The sequence below is a fragment of the Hirundo rustica genome, chromosome 26, assembly GCF_015227805.2.
Source record: "Hirundo rustica isolate bHirRus1 chromosome 26, bHirRus1.pri.v3, whole genome shotgun sequence".
NCBI lineage: Eukaryota > Metazoa > Chordata > Aves > Passeriformes > Hirundinidae > Hirundo > Hirundo rustica.
In genome coordinates, this window is record NC_053475.1 from 2,219,951 (window position 1) to 2,242,758 (window position 22,808).

Below are 22,808 nucleotides of genomic sequence, written 5' to 3' on the forward strand. Positions count from 1 at the left end.
CCGATCATCGCCGTGCCGCCCCCGCGGAGGAGAGGTCGCGGCAGGGACACTGCTCACCCCGGAGCGGCCGCTCACCAGCCGTGGCACCGGCACCTGAACCCCGTCCCCTGCGCCATCCACGAGCGAACCGGAGCCACACCGACCCGGACACGTGCTCCTCGCCGCCGCCGTGGCTCTGCCTGGACACGACTCCCCCGGTGACTCGGCGGCAGCACCAGGTGTTGGAGCTGCCTCCCGGAGCACGGCGGGCCGTGGCCGCGCCGGAGCCACGCAGCCACTTCTCCACAGGGAACCCGGAGTGGTGAAGCCACAGCCGGGGCCCCGTGGCACCCTGGCCCGGCGGCCACGGTGACCTTGAGCCGTGCCCCTTTGTCCCTCCGGCCGCTCGGGGCCACGGGGCCCGGCGCGTCCCCGCCGTGGGGCGGTGGCGGGGGTCCCGCGAGGGATTCGGGGCGGCGTCACCCGCGTCCCCGGGGCAGGTGCTCGGGAGCGACAGCGGCTAAAAATAGGCAGCGGGGGTGTGACGGACGGGCCTTTGTGCCACCGACACCGGGGTTGGGCTGGCCGCGGCCGGACACCCCCAGGCGGGCTCCCGGCACTGCCGGGAAGGGCTCCGGGGGTGTCGTGGAGGCTGAGTGAGGAAGAGGAGGAGAAGGACAGGGAGGCCGGGCCCGGTGGGTGCCGTACCCGGGAACGGACGGGGCTGGGGACGCCGCGGGAGCGACCCCGCAGGCGGACAGTAGTCCCGGCCCCGAAACCGAGCCCGGCCCCGCTCCCGGCGGCACGTGGCTCCGGGGGCCCGCAGAAGGAGCGGGCACGGAGGCGGCGGGGACCGAATGAGCCCCTGTCCCGCGAACGGGGGGAATCGGCCAACCCCGACATGGAGAGGCGAGCCTGGGTGGGCCCGGCCTGGCCGCTCCGCCGGCCGGACCCCGGCAGATCGCGGGCCTAGGGGGGCACAGGGCGGGGCCACGGGGCTCTGCCCGGCCCGGACAGCAGCTCCCGGGGGAGAACGGAGAGTCAAGGCCGGGAACGGCGGCGGGGGAGGGAACCCCAGCCCCGCGTGGGGGAGGCGGCCGGTAACCGGCCGCGGGGGGAGGGGGGCGCCGCGCTCCCTCCCAGCACCGGCAGCGGAGGACCCGGCCCACCTCGGAGAGGCGGCCGGTCCTGGGCTCCGGTCCCCGGTCCCAGTCCCGCCCAGCCCCCGAGTCCCGGTCCCGGCCACGGCCGCGGCGAGGGTCCCGTTCTCGGCGCCGATCCCATCCGCGGGAGCGTGTGCGGCGGCGCGTCCCCCTTACCCGGTGCAGGCCGTGCGCCGCGAAGCCGCATAGCAGCCGCGGCCGCCCGGGGTCGGGCTCGGCGGGGCCGGTGCGCGCGGGGCCCGCGGCGCTGCTCTCCCCGCGGGCGGGCGGGCGGCGGGCGGGCGGCGGGACCCGGCCCCGCCCCGCGCCGCCCCGCCCCGCCGCCGCCATTGGCCGGCAGCGCCCGGAGCGCCCCGCCTCTCCCCGCCCCGCCCCGCCATTGGCCCGCCGCTCCCGGGGCGCTCCGCCCCCCGCCGCCATTGGCCGGCATGCAAATGTTACGCGCGGCGGGGCCGCGGGACCGGGAGGGGGCTCGGCCGCAGCGCCGCCTCGCGGACGGGCGGGAGAACGGCGCCGTGCGGGGCGCGGGCCCCGGTGGAGCAGAGGAGTGGCGGGGCGGTTAACGGGGGGCGACGGGGGGTTTAACGGAAGGGGGTTGGCGGAGGTTAACGCGGCTCTAACGGGGGTTAACTGGAGGTTCACGGGGGATTAACGGGGGAGATAGCGGGGGGACAACGGGGATTCACGCGGGGTTAATGGGGTCCGGCAGCCGTGGAGCCCCGGTTCCAGGGGCTGCCCGAAGCATCCCCCCGTGCCCCACCTCCCGCGAAGCCCGGGGCGGGGTTCCCGTGCCCCCGCCCCGTGACGTCACTTCCAGCGGGCGGTACCGGGCCCGGTGCCGCCGGTGCGGGCCGGGGGTGGAGGAGGCGGAGGGAGGTCTCGGTTCTGGTCCTGCTCACCGTCCCGGTCCCGATCCCCATCCCAGCGGGCCATGGTGGTGCTGCGGGGCGGCGCGGGCCCCGAGGAGCCGTTCCCGTGAGTGCGGGCCCGGGGCCGGGCGGGCCGTGGGGCGGTCGGGCCGGGCAGGAGCCCCCCGGGCTGTCTGTCAGTGCGGGCGGGGAGCGGCGGCGGCGCCTCCCGGGACAGCCCGGCCCCAGCTCCCCCGGCCCCGGCGGCGATGTCAGAGCGGAGCCCGGGAGCGGGATAATGAGCCTTGTAATTAGTGTTTATCCCGTCGAGGTCACGGTGCTCCCGGTGACCGGGGCTGGCGGCCCGGGCCGGGGTCCCTCGTGGTGTTCTGGAGCCCCCGCTCCCGCACGGATGTACCGGGGACTCGGGAGCCCCCGCTCCCGCACGGATGTACCGGGGACTCGGGTGCCCCCGCTCCCGCACGGATGTACCGGGGACTCGGGAGCCTGCGGGACGGAGCTGTCGCTGACAGCCCCGGCTGTCCCGAGGCGACTTCGCCCGCCGCGTCCTGCTGCCAGAGGGTAAATGACAGGAATAGGTCAGAAATCCCCCGGCAGACAGCAAGTTCCTCTTCCAGGCGCGTTCCCTGACTGGAAATGGGACGTGGAGGAGAAGCCGCGAATCTGTGTGTGCTCCGGTGTCCCCGGAGCTGCCGGGCCCATCGCCCCGGGGTTATGGTTCACTGTGGTCCCCAAGGAATGACCTCTCCCGGGGTCCCTCCTCAGCCTGGCACAGCTCCCTGGGACAGGACCCTGACTTGTCCCACACTGGGCACTGCCCCGAGGTCACTGTGCCCTGTGAACCTCCAGGTTGGCACTGGGCGGAGGTGGCAGTGCCAGGGCAGACGTGGCAGTGCCGGCTGCCAGGGCAGCCTCAAACGGCCCTGGAGGCTTCAAGAAGAGAGTCCAGCATGGCTCAGCCTGTTCCCCTCCCGGCCATGGGGCTCTGGGGGTCCCGGCTGCCCAGGGGTGCTCCCACCCTGCTGACACTGGTTTTTGGCATCTCTTTCCGGGACCGTGCCCGCTCCAGGGAGCGCCAAGCTCACAGCTGTGTACTCAAACCCCCGAGCTGGGGCCAGCGTAAGGTGACTCCTTCTGTTTATTCAGGTTTTTATAACCATCTTTGTATCACAACTTGATCCACCAGCCCTGGTTGCTCGCTGTGGCAGGTTGGGTTACTGCTCCCCACCCATCCTCTGGGCATTGCCTTGATACCTGAGTCTCTTTTATTCTTGCCAAGCCCACCTTGGCCTCGGTTTTCTCTCCAGCTTGGAAAGGGCTGGTTGTTTTTTTAACCCCCTCCAGCAGCCATGACTGTATCACTGCCTCCATAGGGGCAAAGGAAAAAAAAAAAATCAAGGTTTTGGCCAGGGCGAGCGGCTGGCTGTTGGCCCGGGCTGCAATCGGACAGCGCAACCTGCTCTGCCCCGTGCCCAGATCAGCTCTGTCAGGACCTGATTGCAGGACTGGGGCTCCCATGAACCCCAGAATGCTGGAAAGGAGGGGACACAGTGGGGATGTGGATGGAGCAAGGTCGTGGTCACTCTGGGCAGCCGTGCTGCAGCTCCTCATGCTGGATGAACAGTCCTGGGGGTTGTTTTGGGGGTGTTGATCTTCTCCCCCACCTTCTGCTGCACGAAAGGAAACCCACACAACCCTGAGGGGAAGCTCCTTCGCAAGTGAAGGCAGCGAAACTTCCTGTCTTTGGTGTTTAGGAAACTTTCAAACCCGAGCAGTTGCGTTGAGCACCCGGCGAGCTGCTCGCTCATCCTGTGGCTTCGTTTTCCCATAAATTGCTTCAGTGTTACGGCCATTCCTAAGCTGTGCCTGTGCCTAAGCAACGCCCTGACCACGTTGTGAGCAGAGGCTGAGTGCCTTTGGGTGCCCCCAGGAGCTGGCAGTGGGGTGGGGTGGAATTCCTGCTGCCCTCACAAAGGAGCGACAGAGCCTCTGCCAGTCCCGTGAGTGTGAGGTGCAGCAGGGCCCAGCAGGAAGGGATCCATCGTTTTGCTTCATGGGTGGCACGGTTAATCATCCAGGTTAATCACCCAGGTTAATTACCCAGGTTAATTACCTGGCCCTCCCAGTGCTGACACACAGCTGCTTTGAGCAGAGCCAGCCCTTGGAGGTGGCGGTGGCCCGAGGGGGGACAGTGCCCGTGGTGCCAGTTGCAGTAACAGCGGTGCCGATGCTCTGATGCCCCACCTGCCCCCGTCCTCACGCTGCTGGAGCTGCCCCAGGCCCCTCGGGTGGGCTCATCCCTCCCCGTGTCCCCGCAGGAGGATCGAGGACTGCCTGCCCCTGCTGGAGGAGTCCCCGTCCAAGCGGTTCTCCCCGTCCAAGAGGAAGCAGTATTACATCAACAAGGCCATCCGCAACTCCGACCTCATCCCGAGGGCCAAGGGCCGCAAGAGCCTCCAGAGGCTGGAGAACAGTAAGGAGCAGGGGCAGGGTCTCTTCCCCAGGGCGAGGACAACCTCCCCTGGGCTGCGTGGCAAGCGGGGATGTACTGGGGGCGAGGAGCTTCTCTGGAGGTGCTTCCTCCCCTCACAGGCTTTGCTCTTCCCCCCAGCTCGCTACCTGATGACTCTTCTGGAGCAAGATGACTGCGGGAGCGACGAGGGAGAGCTCACCCACTCGGCCACCCCCAGCATCTTCACGGAGGCCTGTAACAACGAGACCTATGTGGAGGTGGGTGCGGCCACACCCTGGCTTGGGGCTCGCTGGGGGGCCCGGGCATGGCGTGTTGTGCTCGTCCTTCACTCCTCCATCCCTCTGCCTCACTGGCCTGAGCTGCTGCACCCCAGCTTCTGCCTGGTCTGGCGTCAGGCTGGGATCTGCTGCCGCCAGAGGGTGATGGGGTCCTGGAGCCCCCAGTTCATGATGTGGGGGAATCTCCAGGCAGATCCTCTCATGGAGAGTTGTGCCTGCAGAGCAGCGGGTGCCTGGTGAGCTGCAGCACTTCCTCTGGCACAAGCCCCTTGCCAAGCCCCCGTTGCCTCACGCTGGCCCCGTAACCGGGTGTTTTGAAACGTGGCCTCTCCCTGGTGTGGCACTCGGGGCCATCCCTGGGGACAAGTGGGTGAGGAGGGGGCTCAGGGGGTGTGGGGAGGGTCTCTGGATGGCCGTGCACTGCCAGGTGCTCCCCACAGACCTCTGTAGCGGGGCTTGGTGGATTCTGTTGTCAGATCTGGAACGATTTCATGAACCGGTCAGGAGAAGAGCAGGAGCGGGTCCTGCTCTACCTGGAGGAGGAGGCCAGGAAGAAGCACAGGAGGAAGCTGCCTGTCAAGAACGAAGACAAGTGGAAAGGTGCTGGGAGGGGACGCAGGGTGGGGACAGCCTCTCCCTTTCCTTCCTTGTGTATGTTCTGGGAAGGGTGACCTTCCTCCAGGCCTGCACTCACTCCCTGTTAATGGTGGGGCTGGGGGATGCCTGAGCCCACCCCCTCAGTGGGGTTACGCCTGCAGACCTCCACCATGGACCAGGGAGAGTTTGTGGGAGCCAGAAGTGGCTGGGGCGATGAGCACAGCAGCCATCCGCCGCTGTCACACCCCCAAATCTCTGCACCCCCAAACCTGCTGTGCTGGGGAGGGCGTTGCTGTTTTAGGAGGTGGCCATGGGGGACACTGGGTCCTCCGGAAAGGTGACACTGCGGGCTCTGGAGCTGTGAGCTGTGAATAAATCCCTTCTCCCTCCTCCAGATCTCCCGGCCTACACACCCCAGGAGTGCTTCCAGCGCATCAGCCGCCGCCTGCGCGCCACCCTGAAGCGGGGCCGGATCCCCATGGTGAGCTGGGAGCCTGGGACGAGCAGGGCTGGGGCTGGCAGGGGTCCCTCCACAGCCGTGCCCCCAGAGCTGTGCCCTCACCTTGTGCAGGGCAACGCCAAATTTCAGAGGAGCTCCTGGGAACGTGCTCCAGTGCTGGAGTGACCCCTCAGCGGTGGCTGGTTGCAGACAGACAGACGGTTGCACCCGGCAGATGGGTTTTCCTGGCTCAGTTCAGATTTTTCTGGCAGTTACAGGGCTTTTTTTAGTGGTTGTTTCCCCAGTCTGTGAGCAATGAGCAGCAGGTGACAGGTGAAACCGGGCACGTTTGTGCCCCTGGGGACCTTTGGGGTCTTCACAGTGTCCCACACAGAGCTGTTTGGGGAAATTCCAATGTATTTTGAAAGGGAGTAGAAGTGCACCAAGTGCTGAGCAGGAAGGAGAGAGGTGAGCGCAGCCTTGCACTGCCTGCCCAAACACTTACTCTACCAGCCCTGGGGGTGCTGGCTCTCTGCTCCCTCTGCTCTGTGGGGCTTTGTTTGTTTTCCTGCTGCTACTTAGAGCCTCTAAATGCAGCCTGGGCTCCTCCTGCCCAATGGCTTGTTTTGTCTTCAAATGAGGCGCGTGTGCTGCTCGTCTCTGGGGTCACAGTGCTTTGGAGACCAGCAGAGCTCTGAGCTTTGCCTGTCGGGAGGCACGAGGCTCCCCTGGCTGCTGTGAGCACGAGGGATGCTGCCAGCCCTTGGCACACACACTGTGGAGTTGGCAGGAGCTGGATCCTTCCCCGCCTCGGGGGCTGGAGATGGGGAGATGGGAGATGTCTCCACTCCCTGCTGTCTCCCATCCAGAGAACTTGCCCGGGAGCTGCTGGCAGTGAATCTTGGCGAGTTGGTTGTGCCAGGGCTGTGCCCCCACTGCCCCTCCCTCGCTGAGCCCCTGCCTCTCCTCACAGGGGACGCTGGAGGGGCTGGAGGAGGAGCTGCTGGCCTTCTTCTCTGTCACCCCCCACTCCGTCTACACGGCACTGATGGACAACAGGTATTTCCCCACCTCGGGCTCTTCTGGGGTTCCCTGTGCCCCAGGGTGTCCGCAGGCTGCAGGGGGGAGCACAGGAGACCCCTTGGCCTCCCCTCAGCCAGGCCTGGGTCTCCACCTGGGTTCACCCACCTGGCCTGGTCCCCATGGAGCCCCTGGGGGAGGGATGCACCTGGGGATCCCTGCGCGGGGGCTCGTTGCACATTGTGCTCTCCATCTGCTCTGTGGGACCCCGGGAGGATGGAGGGCAGGGCAGACCGTGGGATGCGCTGCTCCGAGACACGTTGGCTCTAACCCTGTCGCCTCTCCCCCAGCTTTGAGCGGCTCCTGCTCCACGCACTCTGCCAGTACATGGATCTCGTCTCTGCCAGTAAGAGCCGCGTGTCCGCTTGTTTTTCGTTCTGATTTTGTTTTTGTTTTTCTCCCCCGCTGTGTCCCTCCATCACTATCTCTCCTCTCCAGCTCAGCCTTTTCCTCCCTTCCTCCTCCCGGCCCCACCTCTCCCTGGGGCTCACAGATAACCCCTCGGTCCCCACCCCTGCCCGCTTCCTCCCCAGCGCTGCCCGGAGCTCCCTCGGCAGCCCTGGCCACGGTCACCAGCGCTGGCTGCAGCCTCACACCCAGGGGTCAGCCGGACCCATCTCTGACGGGAAATTTGGGCAGTCCAAAGCAAGAAAATGCTCTCAGGGTTCCCTCTCCTGCAGCTGCTTCCTCCTCCCAAGGAGCCACCGTGCTCTCGTGCTGCCCTGGGCGTCCCCAGAAGGTTTTGTTGCCAAGGCAGGGAAGGCATCGGGCTCCATCCCTCCAGAGCATTTCATCAGGAGCCGCTTGTGGCGAGCAGCCTGGGAGCGCTGCTGATGGGGAGCGAGCCCGTGGTGCCAGCTGGGGACAGAGCACGGGGGAGCCTGCGAGCCCTGAGCCCCGGCGAGGAGGGGAGGGCCGTGTTGGAGACCCCCGAGGGGGGACAGGGCGTGTGCTGACCGCTCCGTCCCACCCGCAGGTTCGGACATCGAAGGGAAACGTCAGATGAAAGTGAGCAACAAACACCGCGTGTTCCTGCCCCCCGAGCTGCTGCTCTCAGACTACCTGGGACAGATGAGCTGATGCCCCCGACAGCTGCCCAGCCCCTCCTGTGTGTGCTGCAGCCTCTCCCGGCCCTGCAGCCCTCGGACCCTCGGCCCTTCCCCTGCTCCAGCAGCCGGGGCAGAGCCGAAGGCTTTGTGTCTGCGCCCTTGGGTGCGCTGGGACCGGCGGGGGCAGCTCGGCCCTGCCCGACATCTCTGCGGAGCAGGTGCCTCCCTCCCGCCCCGCTCCCCGCGCAGCCCTCCTGGAACTCTTTGTGCGTCTATTTATAACCCAGGTGTTTTTAAAAATAATCAGGCAGGGCCATCCCCACCTCTCCCCCCCCCCCCCGCCCCCTCCTCTGGCGCTGACGCTCGTGGGGTGATTTCGGCCCAGATTTTTCTGTGGTGAAACAGCTCCTGGCGGCTGCTGAGCAATCGCTGAGCCGGCGGAAGAGCCTGGGGGCTGCCGCGTTCCGGCACCCGCAGCCCCGTGCCCGCTGAGCGCCCAGCGGGGCTCGGTCCCCTCGGGCAGGGCCGGCTTGTGGGGAGCTCCGGGTATTTTTTTTTTTTTTTCTTGCCCCACACCCTGTGTGTGTGCCCTGCCCGCACGACGGGGCTGTTTTTAAGTGTAATATAGCTGGTGTTTTTTATCACGTGTGTGTATATTTACGTGTGTGTGATGTGCGTGTGCGTGTGTGCTGGAGGGGTGCAGCCGCCTTCGGGGCGCTCTCTGCTTGTCCCCAGCCGCCGTGGGGGGCGGATGGGGTATTTTGGGGGGTGTCCCCTCTGTGTGTCCCTGTGTCCCTTGGGGGGTTTTGCTGGTTGCTCTGTCCCATGACGACACCCACTGCCATTAACCGTGGGGACCCCCAGACCCAGGGGTGCCCCTCGCGCCTCCTTTGCTGGTGTGACTCGGGTACGGGCGCGTTCAGGATCAATAAAAGACGGTGCTCCCCTGCTCTGGCTCTGTGTCTCCGTGGGGACGGGGATGGGGGGGGGCGTGGGGAGGGGGTCTCGGGGCAGCCGCTTCAACACGGGCCGCAAAAGGTGGGTGCGGGGAGGTGCGAAAAATATGGAACGCTTCACGAATTTGCGTGTCATCCTTGCGCAGGGGCCATGCTAATCTTCTCTGTATCGTTCCAATTTTAGTATATGTGCTGCCGAAGCGAGCACGAATTGCTCTGCACCCGCAGCGTTATTTAAAGGCTTGGAAAGGTGATATTGCACAGATAGGGCGATTACGGGATGGCTGGATTTTGAATGTAGAATGAGCATCCCAAAGCTTTTATCACTACTTCACCCTCTTATTTTCCGCGGATTTCCATAAAATGTCCAAAATCTGCCGATTTTGTTCGCTGTCTCCGCCCGGTGTGTTCTGGGTAGGTTGTTATGCTAATTGAGCCGCTCCCTGAGGGTGTTCGCGGCGGTGCCTGAACGCGCGGCGCAGGCGCGGGGCGGGCAGCCCGGGGAGGCGGCGGGGTCCTGGGGAGCGGCGGGAGGCGCCGGTGAGTGCGGCCGGAGCGGGACCCCCGGGAACCTCCTGTGACACCCCGGGGCCCCTCCTGTGGCCTTCCCGCGAGCCCCCGGCACCTCCCCGTGTTCACCCCGAGCCCGTCCTCGGGATCCTCCCGCCCGCCGTAGGGTCGGTACCCGCGGACCGCTCCTCCCGCCGTGTCCCGGTGCTGGGCTGTCCCCACGCGTGTCCCGGGGGCTGTGCGCTCCCCATGGCCGCTGGGGTTCCATGCGGGCCGTGCGTTCGGTTCCCGGTGTGACCGGCCTTGTGTCGCCCGCAGGCAGGAGCGAGGCGGTCCCGTGTCCCCCCGGGGCCGGGCCGGGCCGGGATGGACCTGGCCTACGTGTGCGAGTGGGAGAAGAAGCCCAAGAGCAACCACTGCCCCTCCATCCCCCTCGTGTGTGCCTGGTCCTGCCGCAACCTCATCGCCTTCACCACCGACCTCCGCAATGAGGAGGAGAAAGGTACCGCGGGCTCCCTTTGGAAATCTCTCCTGGAAGCTCCCGGTGCTCTTGGGGAAGCCCAGGATCCGCTGGGCCGCAGCTCTGCCCTGCCCCCGACAGCTCCTGGCTGCTGCTCCTCCTTTTCCTTCCATCCCTCAGCCTCTGGCAGTGTCTAACACGCGTTTGTTCCCGGGGAGTGGGTTTGGTTCCCCTAAACCAGGACCACGTCAGTGTCTGGTGCCTTACTGAGTTCCCAGCACAGTTTCTACACTACCCCGAATCATTTCTATAAATTATTTTGTGTTTTCCCTGCATCAGCTGAGGCTCTGAGGCTCAGAAGCAGTGACAAGGGACAGGGAGTGACTTCTCTGTTCACGCAGATCTCACCCACATGGTCCACATCATTGACACCGAGCACCCCTGGGACGTCTACTCTGTCAACTCGGGCCACACTGAAGTCATCACGTGTTTGGAGTGGGATCAGTCAGGTGGGCTGGGATCCCTCCTCGTTGTCATCGTGTCCCGCCCATGCTCTGCACGTCCCAAAGCGATGGGATGTGATTCCTTGTGGGATTTTGGCCGTTCCCCCCGTTCTCACGCAGTGTCATTGTCGCAGGCTCCAGGCTGCTCTCGGCGGATGCTGATGGCCACATCAAGTGCTGGAGCATGACGGATCACCTGGCCAACAGCTGGGAGAACACGGTGGGCAGCGTGGTGGAGGGGGACCCGGTGGTGGCCCTGTCCTGGCTGCACAACGGCGTCAAGCTGGCGCTGCACGTGGAGAAGGTTTGTCTCAGCTTCCTCAGGGATCTGGGCTGGAACTCTGGCTCAGGTCGTGGCAAAGAACTCGGGATCCTGCCTGTGTTCCGTGCTCTGGGCTCTCCTGTGGCCTTGGGGAGTTTTTGCTGAATTCCGAGGGGGGCGTTGGAGCCTTGTCTTGGTGTTTCAGATGTGTCTCCCTTAGTCTGGTACCTCCGTTCTAGGCAGGAGCACGGACATAGAGCAGTTCTTTCCTTACCAGTGATAATTCAGAGGAAATGCAATTCAGGGTGTTGAGGTTTGATCCAGGGATTTGGACTCGGAGATGAGCTCCTTGTTTAGAAACCTGTGTGATTCTGCAGGCTCTGAAAGCTCACAGCTGCCAAGCACAACTTCCCTGCTTGTGTTTCTTTAACTCCTGGCATCTCCCACATAAATCCTGCCCCTCTCCCACAGGGAGATCTCCGCAGGCGCAAATTCTGCTTGCAAACTCTAGGTTTTGTTGACCTTCCTTACAGTCTGGAGCCTCGAACTTCGGCGAGAAGTTCTCCCGGGTGAAATTCTCCCCGTCGCTGACGCTGTTCGGTGGGAAGCCCATGGAGGGCTGGATCGCCGTCACCATCAGCGGGCTGGTCACCGTGTCCCTCCTCAAGCCCAACGGGCAGGTGCTGACGGCCACCGAGAGCCTGTGCCGCCTCCGCTGCCGCGTGGCCTTGGCCGACGTCGCCTTCACGGGCGGGGGCAACATCGTGGTGGCCACGTCCGACGGCAGCAGCACGTCCCCCGTGCAGTTCTACAAGGTCTGCGTCAGCGTGGTGAACGAGAAGTGCAAGATCGACACCGAGATCCTGCCCTCCCTCTTCATGCGCTGCACCACCGACCCCGCGCGCAAGGACAAGTACCCGGCCATCACCCACCTGAAATTCCTGGCTCGGGACATGTCAGAGCAGGTGGGCGGCTGCTCTTTGCTCCACCTGGCCTTCCTCACAGGTCTGGAGGTGACCAGCATATCCTCCAATACCCAGCTGCCCTTCTGGGAAGTGCAGCTGGAGTTAGGGACCTCACCATCTCCTCCCCACTGATTTGATCCTCTGCTTTTTGCTGGTGGAACATGACCTGAGTGGGAGCAGGACCCTGGAGATGGAGGGTGGGAATGACCAGGGCAGTGTCCTCCCTGTTGTGACGCTTGTGGTGGGGGGCTCTGTTCCACAGGTGCTGCTTTGTGCTTCCAACCAAAACAACAGCATTGTGGAGTGCTGGTCCCTCAGGAAGGAGGGGCTGCCTGTCAACAACATCTTCCAGCAAATCTCTCCTGTGGGTAAGTGCACTGGGGACTCTCAATAACGGGAGCTTGATCTGAGGGAAAAAGCAGCACAGCTTCTCACATCCATTCAGAATTTCGTGTTATTTGTGTTATTATTCTGTCTGTTTGCATCATTAGGCAGTAACTTATTGTTTCCAGGAAGGGGTTTGGTTGTTGCTTTCACTTCATAAAAGACATTTTCAGTGTTTTGCTGCACAGCCGCCCTTCCTGCCGCCAGTGGAGCAAAGGCTCCCAAAGGACCAGGATCAAGCAGCAGAGCTGGATGAATCCCCTGCCCTGGCTGCCTGGGCTCCACCTGATCTCAGATAGAACAGAATTAATCGGGGCAGTTTGTTTGGGGAAATATAAAGGATTATTGTATATAAGGATCTTAATCACCCGCAGCAGAGCTTCCCATCAAGAGAGATTTAGCAAAACATGTTTGTATGGGTCAGGAAAAAAAACAGGGAAATGTGAGGGAAATAAACGGGAAATATACCCACGCCTGATCTGTGATCCTGCTTGGTTGGGGAGCGTGGGCAGAAATAGGGGGTGGATTTCCCGATCTCTCTGGGGTGAAATTTTCACTCATTTGCTCTTTTTCCCGAGTGGGAGACAAGCAGCCCATGATCCTGAAGTGGCGGATCCTGAGTGCCACCAACGACCTGGACCGGGTGTCGGCCGTGGCGCTGCCAAAGCTGCCAATCTCCCTGACCAACACCGACCTGAAGGTGGCAAACGACACCAAGTTCTTCCCTGGGCTGGGTGAGGAGTTCCTGTTGTCTCCGTCCTAAACGTGTGGCTTTTGCCCGAAATTCCACCACCTGAGCCTTAGCTGAAGTAAAGCACGTGGAATGCTGAAGGAAAACTTTTCCATTGAAGGAAAATGTCTTCCCGGCCATCCCGCTGTGGGAAGAGGCTGTGAAATGCTGATGGTGTGGCTGTGAGCCCCCAGCCCTTTGGCTTCTCCGTGGGCTTCGGTGGTGGCCGCTGCTTTGTGTGAGGGCTCTGCCACGCTGGCAGGAAGCTGCTTGCTCAGCCTCGCTTGTCTCCTGTCCCCAGGCCTGGCCTTGGCTTTCCACGATGGCAGCGTCCACATCGTGCACCGCCTGTCCCTGCAGATGATGGCCGTGTTCTACGGCTCCTCCTCGCAGCGCCCCGTGGACGAGCCGGCCCTCAAGCGCCCGCGCACCGCGGGGCCCCTGGTGCACTTCAAGGCCATGCAGCTCTCCTGGACGTCGCTGGCCCTGGCTGGCGTGGACAGTCACGGCAAGGTTGGTGGGGTTGTTTCTCACCCAGGCTCTCTGAGGGCTGCTCAGAAAACACTGGGAGTTCCAGCTGTGAGATCTGTGTTGGAAAGGGACGTATCCCATCGGTGCAGAAACTGTCATGAGTTCAGGACTGAGCTGTTGTACCCCGTGTTGTGGCTTTGTGGGACGATTTCAAGCCCGCTCCTGAAGCCAGTTTCCCTTTGGTTCCTCCCTTCAAGCTGAGCATGCTCCGCATCTCCCCCTCCATGGGCCACGTGCTGGACATGAACATGTCCCTGCGGCACTTGCTGTTCCTGCTGGAGTACTGCATGGTGACCGGCTACGACTGGTGGGACATCCTGCTGCACGTCCAGCCCAGCATGGTGCAGAACCTGGTGGAGAAGCTGCACGAGGAGTACATGCGTCAGAACGCGGCCCTGCAGCAGGTGGGAGCGCTGGGCTCACCCCCAGGGCGGGCATGAGGGGGCTCATGGACTTGGGGTGGGGAGCAGCCAGGGCCAGTCCTCAGCACATGGGTGGCTCTGCCTGGCTCTGCTCTCTGAGTGCCTGGCCTGGGCAGGGATAGAGCTGGGGAGAGCTTCCATGTCAGCACCGTTCGCTTTCACTGCTATCAGCTCTGCCTGATATCACTCTGTCGCTGTTGGACACGAAAGAAAGATGGAAGACTCCGAGTATTTCAGAAGGCAAAGAGTACAGAAGGCTTTATTGTCTAATTCTTACCACCTTTTATAAGGTGTTCCCATACAGACTTAACTGATTGGTGAATAGGAACAACACCTCTCTAATCCCATTGGGGAAACCAGAGAAACAGCAAAACACCACCTGGAGAAAGATTGCTTTGGGAAAGGATGGTTGTTTTGCCAAGGTTGTTTTGAGAAGAGGCTTTCTCGAGAACTTTTCCCTTGGGAAACAGTCAGCACTGCTAGCAGGCTAAAACCCCTTCAGACTTAGAAATGTCAGGCCCACATCACTCTGCCTGTTGGAAACTTGGGGTGAGATGGTGAAGTCTATTTTTGGCAGGTTCTGGGAACAGCAGCACATGCCCTGCACCAGCCCTCACCTGCTCAGCCTCCCCTGTGCCTGTCACTCCTGTGGCAGAAAGGGAGAGCAGAGAATAAATCAGCAGCAGCAGCTTTAATGAGCTTATGCTAATTGCTGCCTCTCCTTGTGCCTTTCGCTGTGTTTCCCCGTGGCTCAGGTGCTCTCCACGCGCATCGTTGCCATGAAGGCATCGCTGTGCAAGCTCTCCTCCAGCACCGTCGCCCGCGTGTGTGACTACCACGCCAAGCTCTTCCTCATCGCCATCAGCTGCACCCTGAAGTCGCTGCTGCGCCCACACTTCCTCAACACCCCCGACAAGAGCCCCGGGGACCGGCTCACCGAGATCTGCTCCAAGATCACGGATGTAGGTACTGACTGCTCACAGCCCCCCAGGGTTTGGGATTGGACTGTTCCCGATGGTGCCACGGTCTCGTAGTAACTCCTGGATTTGAGGGGGAGGACAAGGGTGACCTCCACAGGGAGGGTGTGAGGTTTGGATCCATCTTCCTGAGCCAGGCAACGTCTTGCTCCTCTTCCAGACATTGACAAGGTGATGATTAACCTGAAGACGGAAGAATTTGTCCTGGAGATGACGACACTGCAGTCCCTGCAGCAGCTCATCCAGTGGGTGGGGGATTTTGTGCTCTACCTGCTGGCCAGCCTTCCCAACCAGGTGAGACCTGGGGTGCTGGAACATGCCGGGAGGACACAAACACCCGTGGGCAGTGCTGGGGAGCTTTAGCCAGGGCACACAAGGCCACGTGTCCCTGTCAGCACAGGCACTGGGGAGGAGTAAGGAACAGCACAATTAGAGAATGGTCCTTCCCATGGCCCTGTGGGTCTGGTGACCAGCACAGTACCTGGGGGATCTGGGGACACTCCTCTTGCGGCTCTGCAGAGATGTCACCTTCAGGTGACCCTCCACCATCCCCACAGGGATGTGCTGCTGGAAGCAGCTGTGTGGATGCAGCCTGGTGGCTGGGGCTGGTGTGACCCCGCTCAGGCTGCTGTGACGCCCACCCACGGCGCTGTCCCCCCTCAGGGCTCCCCGGTGCGCCCCGGGCACAGCTTCCTGCGCGACGGCGCGTCCCTGGGCATGTTCCGCGAGCTCATGGTGGTCATCCGCATCTGGGGGCTGCTGAAGCCCAGCTGCCTCCCCGTGTACACGGCGACCTCGGACACCCAGGACAGCATGTCCCTGCTCTTCCGGCTCCTGACCAAGCTCTGGCTGTGCTGTGAGTGTGGCCGGTTCCCTGAACCGTAATTCCCGCAACAGCGGGGCGGGACGTGACTCCGAGGGGGTCTGGCACGCTGAGAAAGGGCAAGTGCGGCTGCCAAGGGTATTGTTCTCCAGGCTGAGCTGGCAGTGGAGGAGAAGGCTGCACGCAGCTCTCTGGAGCTCTGAGGGAGAAATGTAAAGGTCACGGGGTTCTTTCCTTCGTTTCCCACGCAGGTCGTGAGGAAAATCACATCACGGAGCCCGACGATGCCCTGATCGATGAGTGCTGCCTCCTGCCCAGCCAGCTGCTCATTCCCAACATCGACTGGCTGCCCATCAACGATGGCATCATCAGCAAGCTGCAGAACAAGCAGCTGGTCCGGCTGCAGTTTGGGAAGGCTCCCGGGCTCGTTGGCCACACTGTCTCGTCCCAGTTCGATGCCTTTGTCAGGTACAAACCCCTGGAACGGGTCAGGGCCGTGCTGAGAAGGAGTCTTGGCAGCTCTGAGGTTTGGCTTGTCTCCTTGCTGCTGTGACCCAAGAGCAGCTTGTCCTCTCTGCTCAAATCCCTTTTCTCAGCTTGTGATGGGCTGGGAACTTTAAGGACTGAAAAGTGATAGCAAATGCGGGGGGTGTAACCCCCATTAATTAATGTGATTAATTGTGTCATTGTGACAACGAATCTCATGGCACTGGGTGGGCAAGTGGGCAGAGCCTCTGCTGTTTGGCCAGTGAGGTGCAGCTCCCTGTCCTGGGAGCAGCTCATGGAAAGTGTCACTCTAGGAAAGTCCTGTTCTCCCTCCCCAGGGCCCCTGGACAGCCCAAAATTGATCACCTGAGGCGGCTGCACCTGGGCGCCTACCCAACAGAGGAATGCAAGTCCTGTACCAGGTAAGTGACACTTGCAGTGGAGCTTGGGCAGGACTTGCACCGTCCTGTGTCCCTCAGGGGCTCTCTGAGGCCGTGCTTAAGGTGTCCCCAACCTGGGATGCCACTGTCAGAGAGTGGCATTGTTGCAGCCTGGCCCTTGGGTTAAAAAGCAAACAGATCAGATAAAGCTCATTAAATAATCTGGCCTGGAGGAGACCCTGCAGCAACCCCTTTATGTGATACCCAGTTCTGTGGGTCTGGTCATTAAAGCACCTGTGTGGTCATAGCAGGGCTGGAGGGAGGAATCACCCCACTGCTCCTGCTCCCATTCTGGGGTCACCTTTCCACCAGGCTTGCGTTTCGTGCTGCTCGACTCATCCACCCTCACGGGAGAGCCTGGATTTCAGGATAATGGCTCAGGGAACAAACATCCATCTAAGTCATGTGATTGAGTTAGCTTTAATTACTGGTTTTAATAGAAAGCCTCTGTAGCAGATCATTTTTGTGAGATGACTGTCAGTTGTTCCCTGTATAAACAGCAGCTGGGGCTGTTCCTTGCCAGGCTCCAGCTCCAGCAGAGCCCTCAGCGGGATTGTTGCTCGCTGGATTCAGCTGGTTTTGGTGCTCACAGGAGTCACCTGCAGCTGTCAGGGGCTGATTTCCCCCATGGATACGCAGATCCCTGTGTGATCCGTGCAGCCCCCCGGCAGTGCTGGCTCTGATTCCCCGCCTGGGCTGGCTGCACCCTCCCTGTCCCCCCAGGTGTGGCTGTGTCACCATGCTGAAGTCGCCCAACAAGGTGACAGCAGTGAAGCAGTGGGAGCAGCGCTGGATCAAGAACTGCCTGTGTGGGGGGCTGTGGAGGAAGATGCCCCTCAGCTACTCCTGAGCCCTTCCTGGGGTGCAGTGGGGGCCAGGAGCTGCATGGGGCTCCCTTCACGGAGGTTTTGGGACAAGGGAATGGCAGCTGCTCTCCTTCGTGCTGGAAAAGCTGCTGCTGCTTGTCCTCGGTTGAGCTGTGCTGGAACACAGAGCTGAGGGAGCTCTGCCTCTTTTACCAGGGAAGAGCTGGAAAGGAATGCCAGAGGTTTCCCCATAATTTGGGGCCCGGGAGGGGAGAGCCTGGCTGTGTTTTGGGGCTGTGCCAGCAGAGCAGCAACATCCTGGCAGCTGCCCTGACCTGGGCAGAGTGGTGATGGGGCAGCTGCTGAGGAACAGCGTCCCAGCTGAGAGGAGCACAGCTGGTACCTCACATCCATCCTGTGCCTCTGGTTGCTTGGGAAGTGCCACATGGGCTGGGCACTCCTGATCCCTCAGCAGCCTTGTCCCTGAGACAGGAGGCGGCTCCTGTGTGCCCGTGGGTGTTGGATGAGAACAGGAATATGAGTGCTGCTGCCTGGAGCGAACCCTCCCTTTGCCCCTTGCTGTTGTAAATAAAAATTCTCCTAATTTTGTACAGAACCCTGTGGTTTGTTTCTGTGATGTGACGTGGCCACCCAGCAGTGCAGCCACAGGAGGGCTGCCAGAGCATCTGTCAGGAGAGGAACCACCATCGTTGGGAAAAGGGAAATGGATGTTTTCAAGGTTCGCCTTAAGGACACTCGAGGAAAAAAACATCAGATCCTTGTGGTTGTGTAAGCCTCCAGCTCCAGCAAGGCTGGACACTTGAGCGTGCCAGAGGAGGAGCAGCCAAAAATCCTTGCAGACTTTCACCCTCCCTTGCCCTCAGCTGCTGCTGCCCCGGGCAGGAAATCACATCCCAAGCTCCGGGAGCCAGCGTGGCAGTGCCTGTGGAGCCCCAGCTCTGGGGGTGATCTGGGCCCGCTCCTGTCCCAGGGATCCTTCAGCTCTTAGGGAGAAAAGCCGGGAGCCTTCTGCTGCTGCATCCCAGCCAGCAATTCCAGGTCCCCACAGACCGTTTAAGAGAGGGAGTGAGCCAGTCTTAGTACATTCCTTTCCCTCTGGAACCATGATTTCATTATTCTTGAGAGCTGGAGCTGGTGACAGTTCATCCCTCGACTCCAGCGAATGTTTCGCTGCACAGAGCTGGAAGAGCTGTACAGACCTCTCCCCCTTCTGCTCTGCTGGTAATTAGGGACAATCAAATGGCTAATTAGGAAACTGCGCCTTATTAAGGCTCTTTTCCCCTGTAAGTAAAACTCAAACCGGGCCCTCTGTGAGCTCCTTATAGAACAGGTTTGGGGTTATTTAATGTTTGATTGGTAACAGCAGCACAGCAGGGGGGTGGAGACACATTCGTGTCCCCCTTAGCTGCCTGCTGACCACGGATCTCCTGGGATGGGACTGGAAGGGTCTGGAAGGGTCTGGCAGTGCCCTGGGCCCTGCTGCTTGTCCCATCGCTTGTGCTTTGACCGTGCTCCTTCCAAAGACAGGGCAGTGGGAGAGCAGGGTCTGGGGGTGACCAGGGCTGTGGTGGGAAGACGGGGGCTCTGCCCTGCCCTGCCCCTCAGCTCCCAGGACAAGAGGGTCCCAGTGAGAACCCTGCTGGCTTCCAGCACGGATCTCACCGTGACAGCCGGAGCTGCCAGTGCCGTATCAGCATCAGGCAGATTCTGCTTCCCCAAATATCCACACAATGACCCTGCGGGAGGTCCCAGGTCTCCGTCACACTGTGGCCACACTGCAGGACATGTCCTCTGCTCCCACCCGAGGCCACGCTGTCCCCAGGGGCACAACCTCAGCATCTCCCACCCCACGTCCAGCTCCCCCCGGGCAGGAGCTCCTTGTTCAGACCCCCCAGCTCCCTCCTCCACCCCGCTCCTCCAGCGCAGCAGCTCTGCAGGAATCATCATCGCTTTATTGCAGCGGTCGCGGGCAGCGTTCTGGGCACCTTCAGCAAAGCCTGTTGAGGGCTGTGACCCCCAATTCTCCCCCACCTGGGCCCTGTGCTTTTGAGCGGGGGGCCAGGGACCCCCTTCCTTGGTTCCTCGCCGGTCCCCTGGCCCAGCCCTCCTTCCTGGCTGGTGGGGACGCTCTGGCAGCGGGGTGGGCAGCGGTGGGAGCCCGCGGCACGCAGCGGGGCGGCACTGTGGGCGCTCTGGCCGTGCTGGCAGCAGCAAGCCGTGGCATGGAGCAGTTCCTTGCGGTGCCCTCAGCGAGTGTCCCCCTCCCCGTCCGCCGAGGCCATGACGCCGTCGATCCAGGCCGCGTAGGGGGCGATGCGGGTGTAGATGGCCGGCTTCTTGTAGTTGCCACAGACGCGGGAGCCGGCCGTGACCACCCCCTCGGCCACCCCGCCACACACCAGGGGCCCGCCGGAGTCTCCCTGCAGGACCAGACCTCATCAGTACGGCCGAGGGTTCACTAAGACACCCCAGCCCATCTCCCACCCCTCATTCCTGCCTCCTGTGAGCCGCTCTGCAGCAGCCAGCACAGGGGGGGGCACTCACCCTGGGGACGTTGTCCCCTCCTGCTCCGCAGGCTTTGGGCATCGTGCCCTCTTGCCCCCTCCCAGCTCCCCGGGATGGCGTGTGGTACCTTGCAGGTGTCCTTCCTGCGGGAGTCGGTGCACATCATGTTGCGGGTGACGGTGCCGTCGTGGCGCGTGCGGTGGTTGCAGACGTCGCGGCTGATCACCGGCCGCTCCACCTGGTGCAGCTTGTCGGGCCGGGTGCCGCTGTGGTCGATGGTGCCCCATCCCGCCACCTCGCACACCGTGTCGGCCGCCACGTCCCTGTCCTCCCGCTGGAAGGGCAGCACCCGCACGTCCGCGTTCAGCTCCGCTTTCTCCTCCAGCTGCCGCAAAGAGAGAGGGGACCCAGGTCACGGGGGGCAGCTGCGCCCAGGACTCAGCGGGGCACAGCGAGCCCGGCCCTGAGACAGAGACCACCCCGGCCTCAGCCGCACTCAGGGCTTCTCGTCCTCATTGGAACCCCAGGGTGCAGCCAGACACCAGAGCTGGAGCTGTGAGGAGGATGGAGGCACTTGGACACAGCTCAAAGGTCTTTGGTGGGGGAAGCAGGGACAGATGGACAGGGAAACCAGGCCCAGCCTGACCATGAGGATTTCCTCCGGCCGGTCAGTGACCCTGCGGGGTCCCAAGGGACAGTGGGATCTGCAGGAACGGGGCTGTGCCTGGTGGGGAGGAGGGTCCCATCAGAGGCCAGCCCACCTGCAGGAGGAGAAGGTCATCCTTGTTGTTGTGGATGTTGCTGCCAGGGTGGGGGAACTGGGCTCGCACTTGGTACAGGCGTTTGTGGGGCTCTGGTTCCGTCAGCGAGTGCGCACCCAGCAGCACCTGGAAGAGTTTGCCATCCCTGGAAAGAGAGTCAGAGCGTGGGACCAACAGCTGGGGGTGCACCCAGCCGTGGAAACGGGGTGCTGTGGGGGAGCAGAAAGCCCACCAGGGAGCTCCGAGATGTCCCGCAGCCCACGCCCAGTCCTTGCTGCAGGCGGGAGCTGAGTCCCACGCTCGGAGCTGAGCCGGAGGCTGTGGAGTGGGGTTTGGCCTGAGCCCAGCAGCCCCCCCAGCCACGCGCTGACCCCCACACACACTCACGTCTCCTCGGCGCAGTGGGCAGCGCTCAGCACCCACTGCTCGGCGATCAGGAAGCCGCCGCAGACGTGCTGCCCGTCCAGCTGCAGCGAGGCCATGTACGGCTTCAGGTGGGGCCTGGCCACGGAGCCCCTCAGGATGCGTCCCCGGGGCTGCCCTGCGGGACAGAGGCCGGGTCAGCTGAGGGGCACGGCACTGTCACTGCCGCGGTCCCTTCCCGGGATCCCCGCACGCTCCCCGGGCTGCACCAGCACCTGGCTGCGGCAGGAATTGGGGAGCTGGGCAGGCACCGTGTCCCTGCCCTGGGGTACCGGGGTGCACTCACCGTTCACTGGGGCCCAGAGCAGCAGCAGCAGGGCGAGGACAAGGACGGGAGCAGGGCTCGGCCCCATGGCTGCACAGCCCGGCGATGCCTCTGCCCGGCCGAGGGGCGTGCGGAGGTCTTGGGGTGCTGCGGGGTGGACGCCGCTCACCCGGGGCTGGGACTCGCCTTTATGTCCAGTTTGGCAGGAAAGGAAGGGGGCGGAGGGAGCGGGGGGGGTGTTTCCGCAGCGTGGGCTGAATGTTTTGAAATATTCAGCTTATAAAAGGGGTCAAGAGTTCCCAGCACAAACAGCGCGGGAGGAGGAAACAGCCCGGCCCAGCTGCCGGCCCTGGCACCCGCCGCCGGGGTTTTTAACGCCGAAAAAGTTCAAGCTCTTGGCAAAAGGCGACTCCGGCAAATTCTATCCCCGCCCCTCCCCAGGAGCAGCGGCCCCCTCCCGGCCGGTCCCTGATGGGTGCTGGGCGCCGGCTCGGTGGGTGCCCGGGGACACAAACGCGTCCCGTCAGCCCTGCCCCGAGGGGGCTCCTGCGGGGCTGGGGGCGGTGATGGCAGCGCTGATGGCAGCCACAGGGGCGGTGTCCGGGATGCCGGTGGCGGTGGCAGCCCCGCTCCCCTCTGCCTTTCTCCCCGATGCCACTAAGCGGAGCCACCGCCTCGGCTCCCGCCCGGTCCCGGCGCGTCCCCGCAGCCCCATCCCCGGGGCCGGGATGGCCACTGGCCACCGTGGCTACCCACAGCCGGGTCCGGCCGCGCTCCGGATAGCGCAGCTGGGACCGAGCAGAGCTCCGGGGTCCCCCCGCAAGAGGCTGGAGCCCCCACTTTCCTTCTTTTCCTGCCCCACGATCTCCTGCAGCCCCGAGCTGCCGCTTTCGCTTTGGACCTCTGACCCTCCGGCCACCCCAAGCCAACGGACCCAGGGGCAGCGGGTGGCCGGACACATCGGCTGGGGGTCCCCGGAGGTTCAGGCGTCCCCCCGGCAGCCGTGGCTTCTCCTCCCCGCTGTCCCCACGTGCTGGCGGCGCTCGGTGGGCAGCGGTCGGAGCAAGCGGTGCGGTGGCGTTGCGGGAGGCGGCCGAGCCCGGCTCAAAGCAGGGATTTTCCGCAGGGAGAGCGGCTTAATTGCAGCTTCCAGGGATTCGGGATTTAGATGTTAAATATGCCGGGAGATTTCTGCTCACTTAGGGCCAAAAATGGAACGAGGGCACCATGTGGAGCCCGGGCTGCTCAGAGCCCGGGCAGGACCGTGAGAGCGTGGGCGGCTGTGGGGGGGCGAGCGGGTGTGGGGCGCAGGGAATGGGGTGCAGGGTGGGATGTTGGGTGGGCACAGCCGGGATCCTCGGCAGGGTGAGGGCACAGGCAGGTGGGGCTGGGGTGCTGCTGCCTCTGCCAGGGGGAGCTGGGAGCCTCCAGAAAGCAAAGGGAGCTGCGCCCAACTCCCCAGGCCCGAATGTGGGAGACTCAAGGCTCCTGCTTGGGGAGCCCCTGGAGCAGGGCTCCTGCTGAGGGTGGTCCCGGCACTGTGCCTGGGGTCAAACTTGGGAACGTGGACCCGGGACTCCCCCTGAGTCTCCCTCTAAGCCCTCGGGTGCCACGGGCAGGGCAGGTGCCTCACAGAGCCCAGGCGGGGGCT

General features: G+C 63.1%; 3 protein-coding genes and 1 non-coding gene across 5 annotated transcripts; 2 read left to right on the top strand and 2 right to left on the bottom strand.

The window, feature by feature from the left end:
- The first annotated feature begins 1,973 nt into the window (after positions 1-1,973).
- R3HDM4 (R3H domain containing 4) lies at positions 1,974-8,876 on the top strand. The gene is made up of 8 exons (XM_040087004.2): positions 1,974-2,117; positions 4,330-4,484; positions 4,623-4,741; positions 5,239-5,362; positions 5,755-5,840; positions 6,772-6,857; positions 7,169-7,224; positions 7,855-8,876. The coding sequence occupies exons 1-8, from the start codon at positions 2,074-2,076 to the stop codon at positions 7,956-7,958; spliced, it is 774 nt and encodes a 257-aa protein (XP_039942938.1). The 5' UTR covers positions 1,974-2,073; the 3' UTR covers positions 7,959-8,876.
- Positions 8,877-8,984: 108 nt separating this feature from the next.
- LOC120763576 (U6 spliceosomal RNA) lies at positions 8,985-9,091 on the bottom strand. Its single transcript, XR_005704109.1, has one exon. It is a non-coding gene; the product is annotated as a U6 spliceosomal RNA (small nuclear RNA).
- Positions 9,092-9,398: 307 nt separating this feature from the next.
- MED16 (mediator complex subunit 16) lies at positions 9,399-17,798 on the top strand. Of its 2 annotated transcripts, none has more exons than XM_040086845.1 (15): positions 9,399-9,423; positions 9,712-9,895; positions 10,255-10,362; positions 10,491-10,660; positions 11,152-11,583; positions 11,846-11,951; positions 12,546-12,701; positions 12,999-13,210; positions 13,426-13,632; positions 14,406-14,616; positions 14,788-14,921; positions 15,291-15,483; positions 15,702-15,918; positions 16,275-16,358; positions 17,100-17,798. In XM_040086845.1, the coding sequence occupies exons 2-15, from the start codon at positions 9,760-9,762 to the stop codon at positions 17,224-17,226; spliced, it is 2,493 nt and encodes an 830-aa protein (XP_039942779.1). In that variant the 5' UTR covers positions 9,399-9,423; positions 9,712-9,759; the 3' UTR covers positions 17,227-17,798. The 2 variants fall into 2 exon arrangements, with proteins under 2 accessions (XP_039942779.1, XP_039942780.1); XM_040086846.2 differs by lacking the exon at positions 9,399-9,423 and adding an exon at positions 9,488-9,560.
- A 1,337-nt stretch (positions 17,799-19,135) lies between these two features.
- Positions 19,136-21,337, bottom strand: LOC120763398 (complement factor D-like). Its single transcript, XM_040086680.2, has 5 exons — positions 21,179-21,337; positions 20,857-21,010; positions 20,470-20,614; positions 19,836-20,093; positions 19,136-19,623 (listed from the first exon to the last, which is right to left on the bottom strand). Exons 1-5 carry the CDS (start codon positions 21,243-21,245, stop codon positions 19,450-19,452), a joined length of 798 nt encoding a protein of 265 aa, XP_039942614.1. The 5' UTR covers positions 21,246-21,337; the 3' UTR covers positions 19,136-19,449.
- Positions 21,338-22,808: the final 1,471 nt, after the last annotated feature.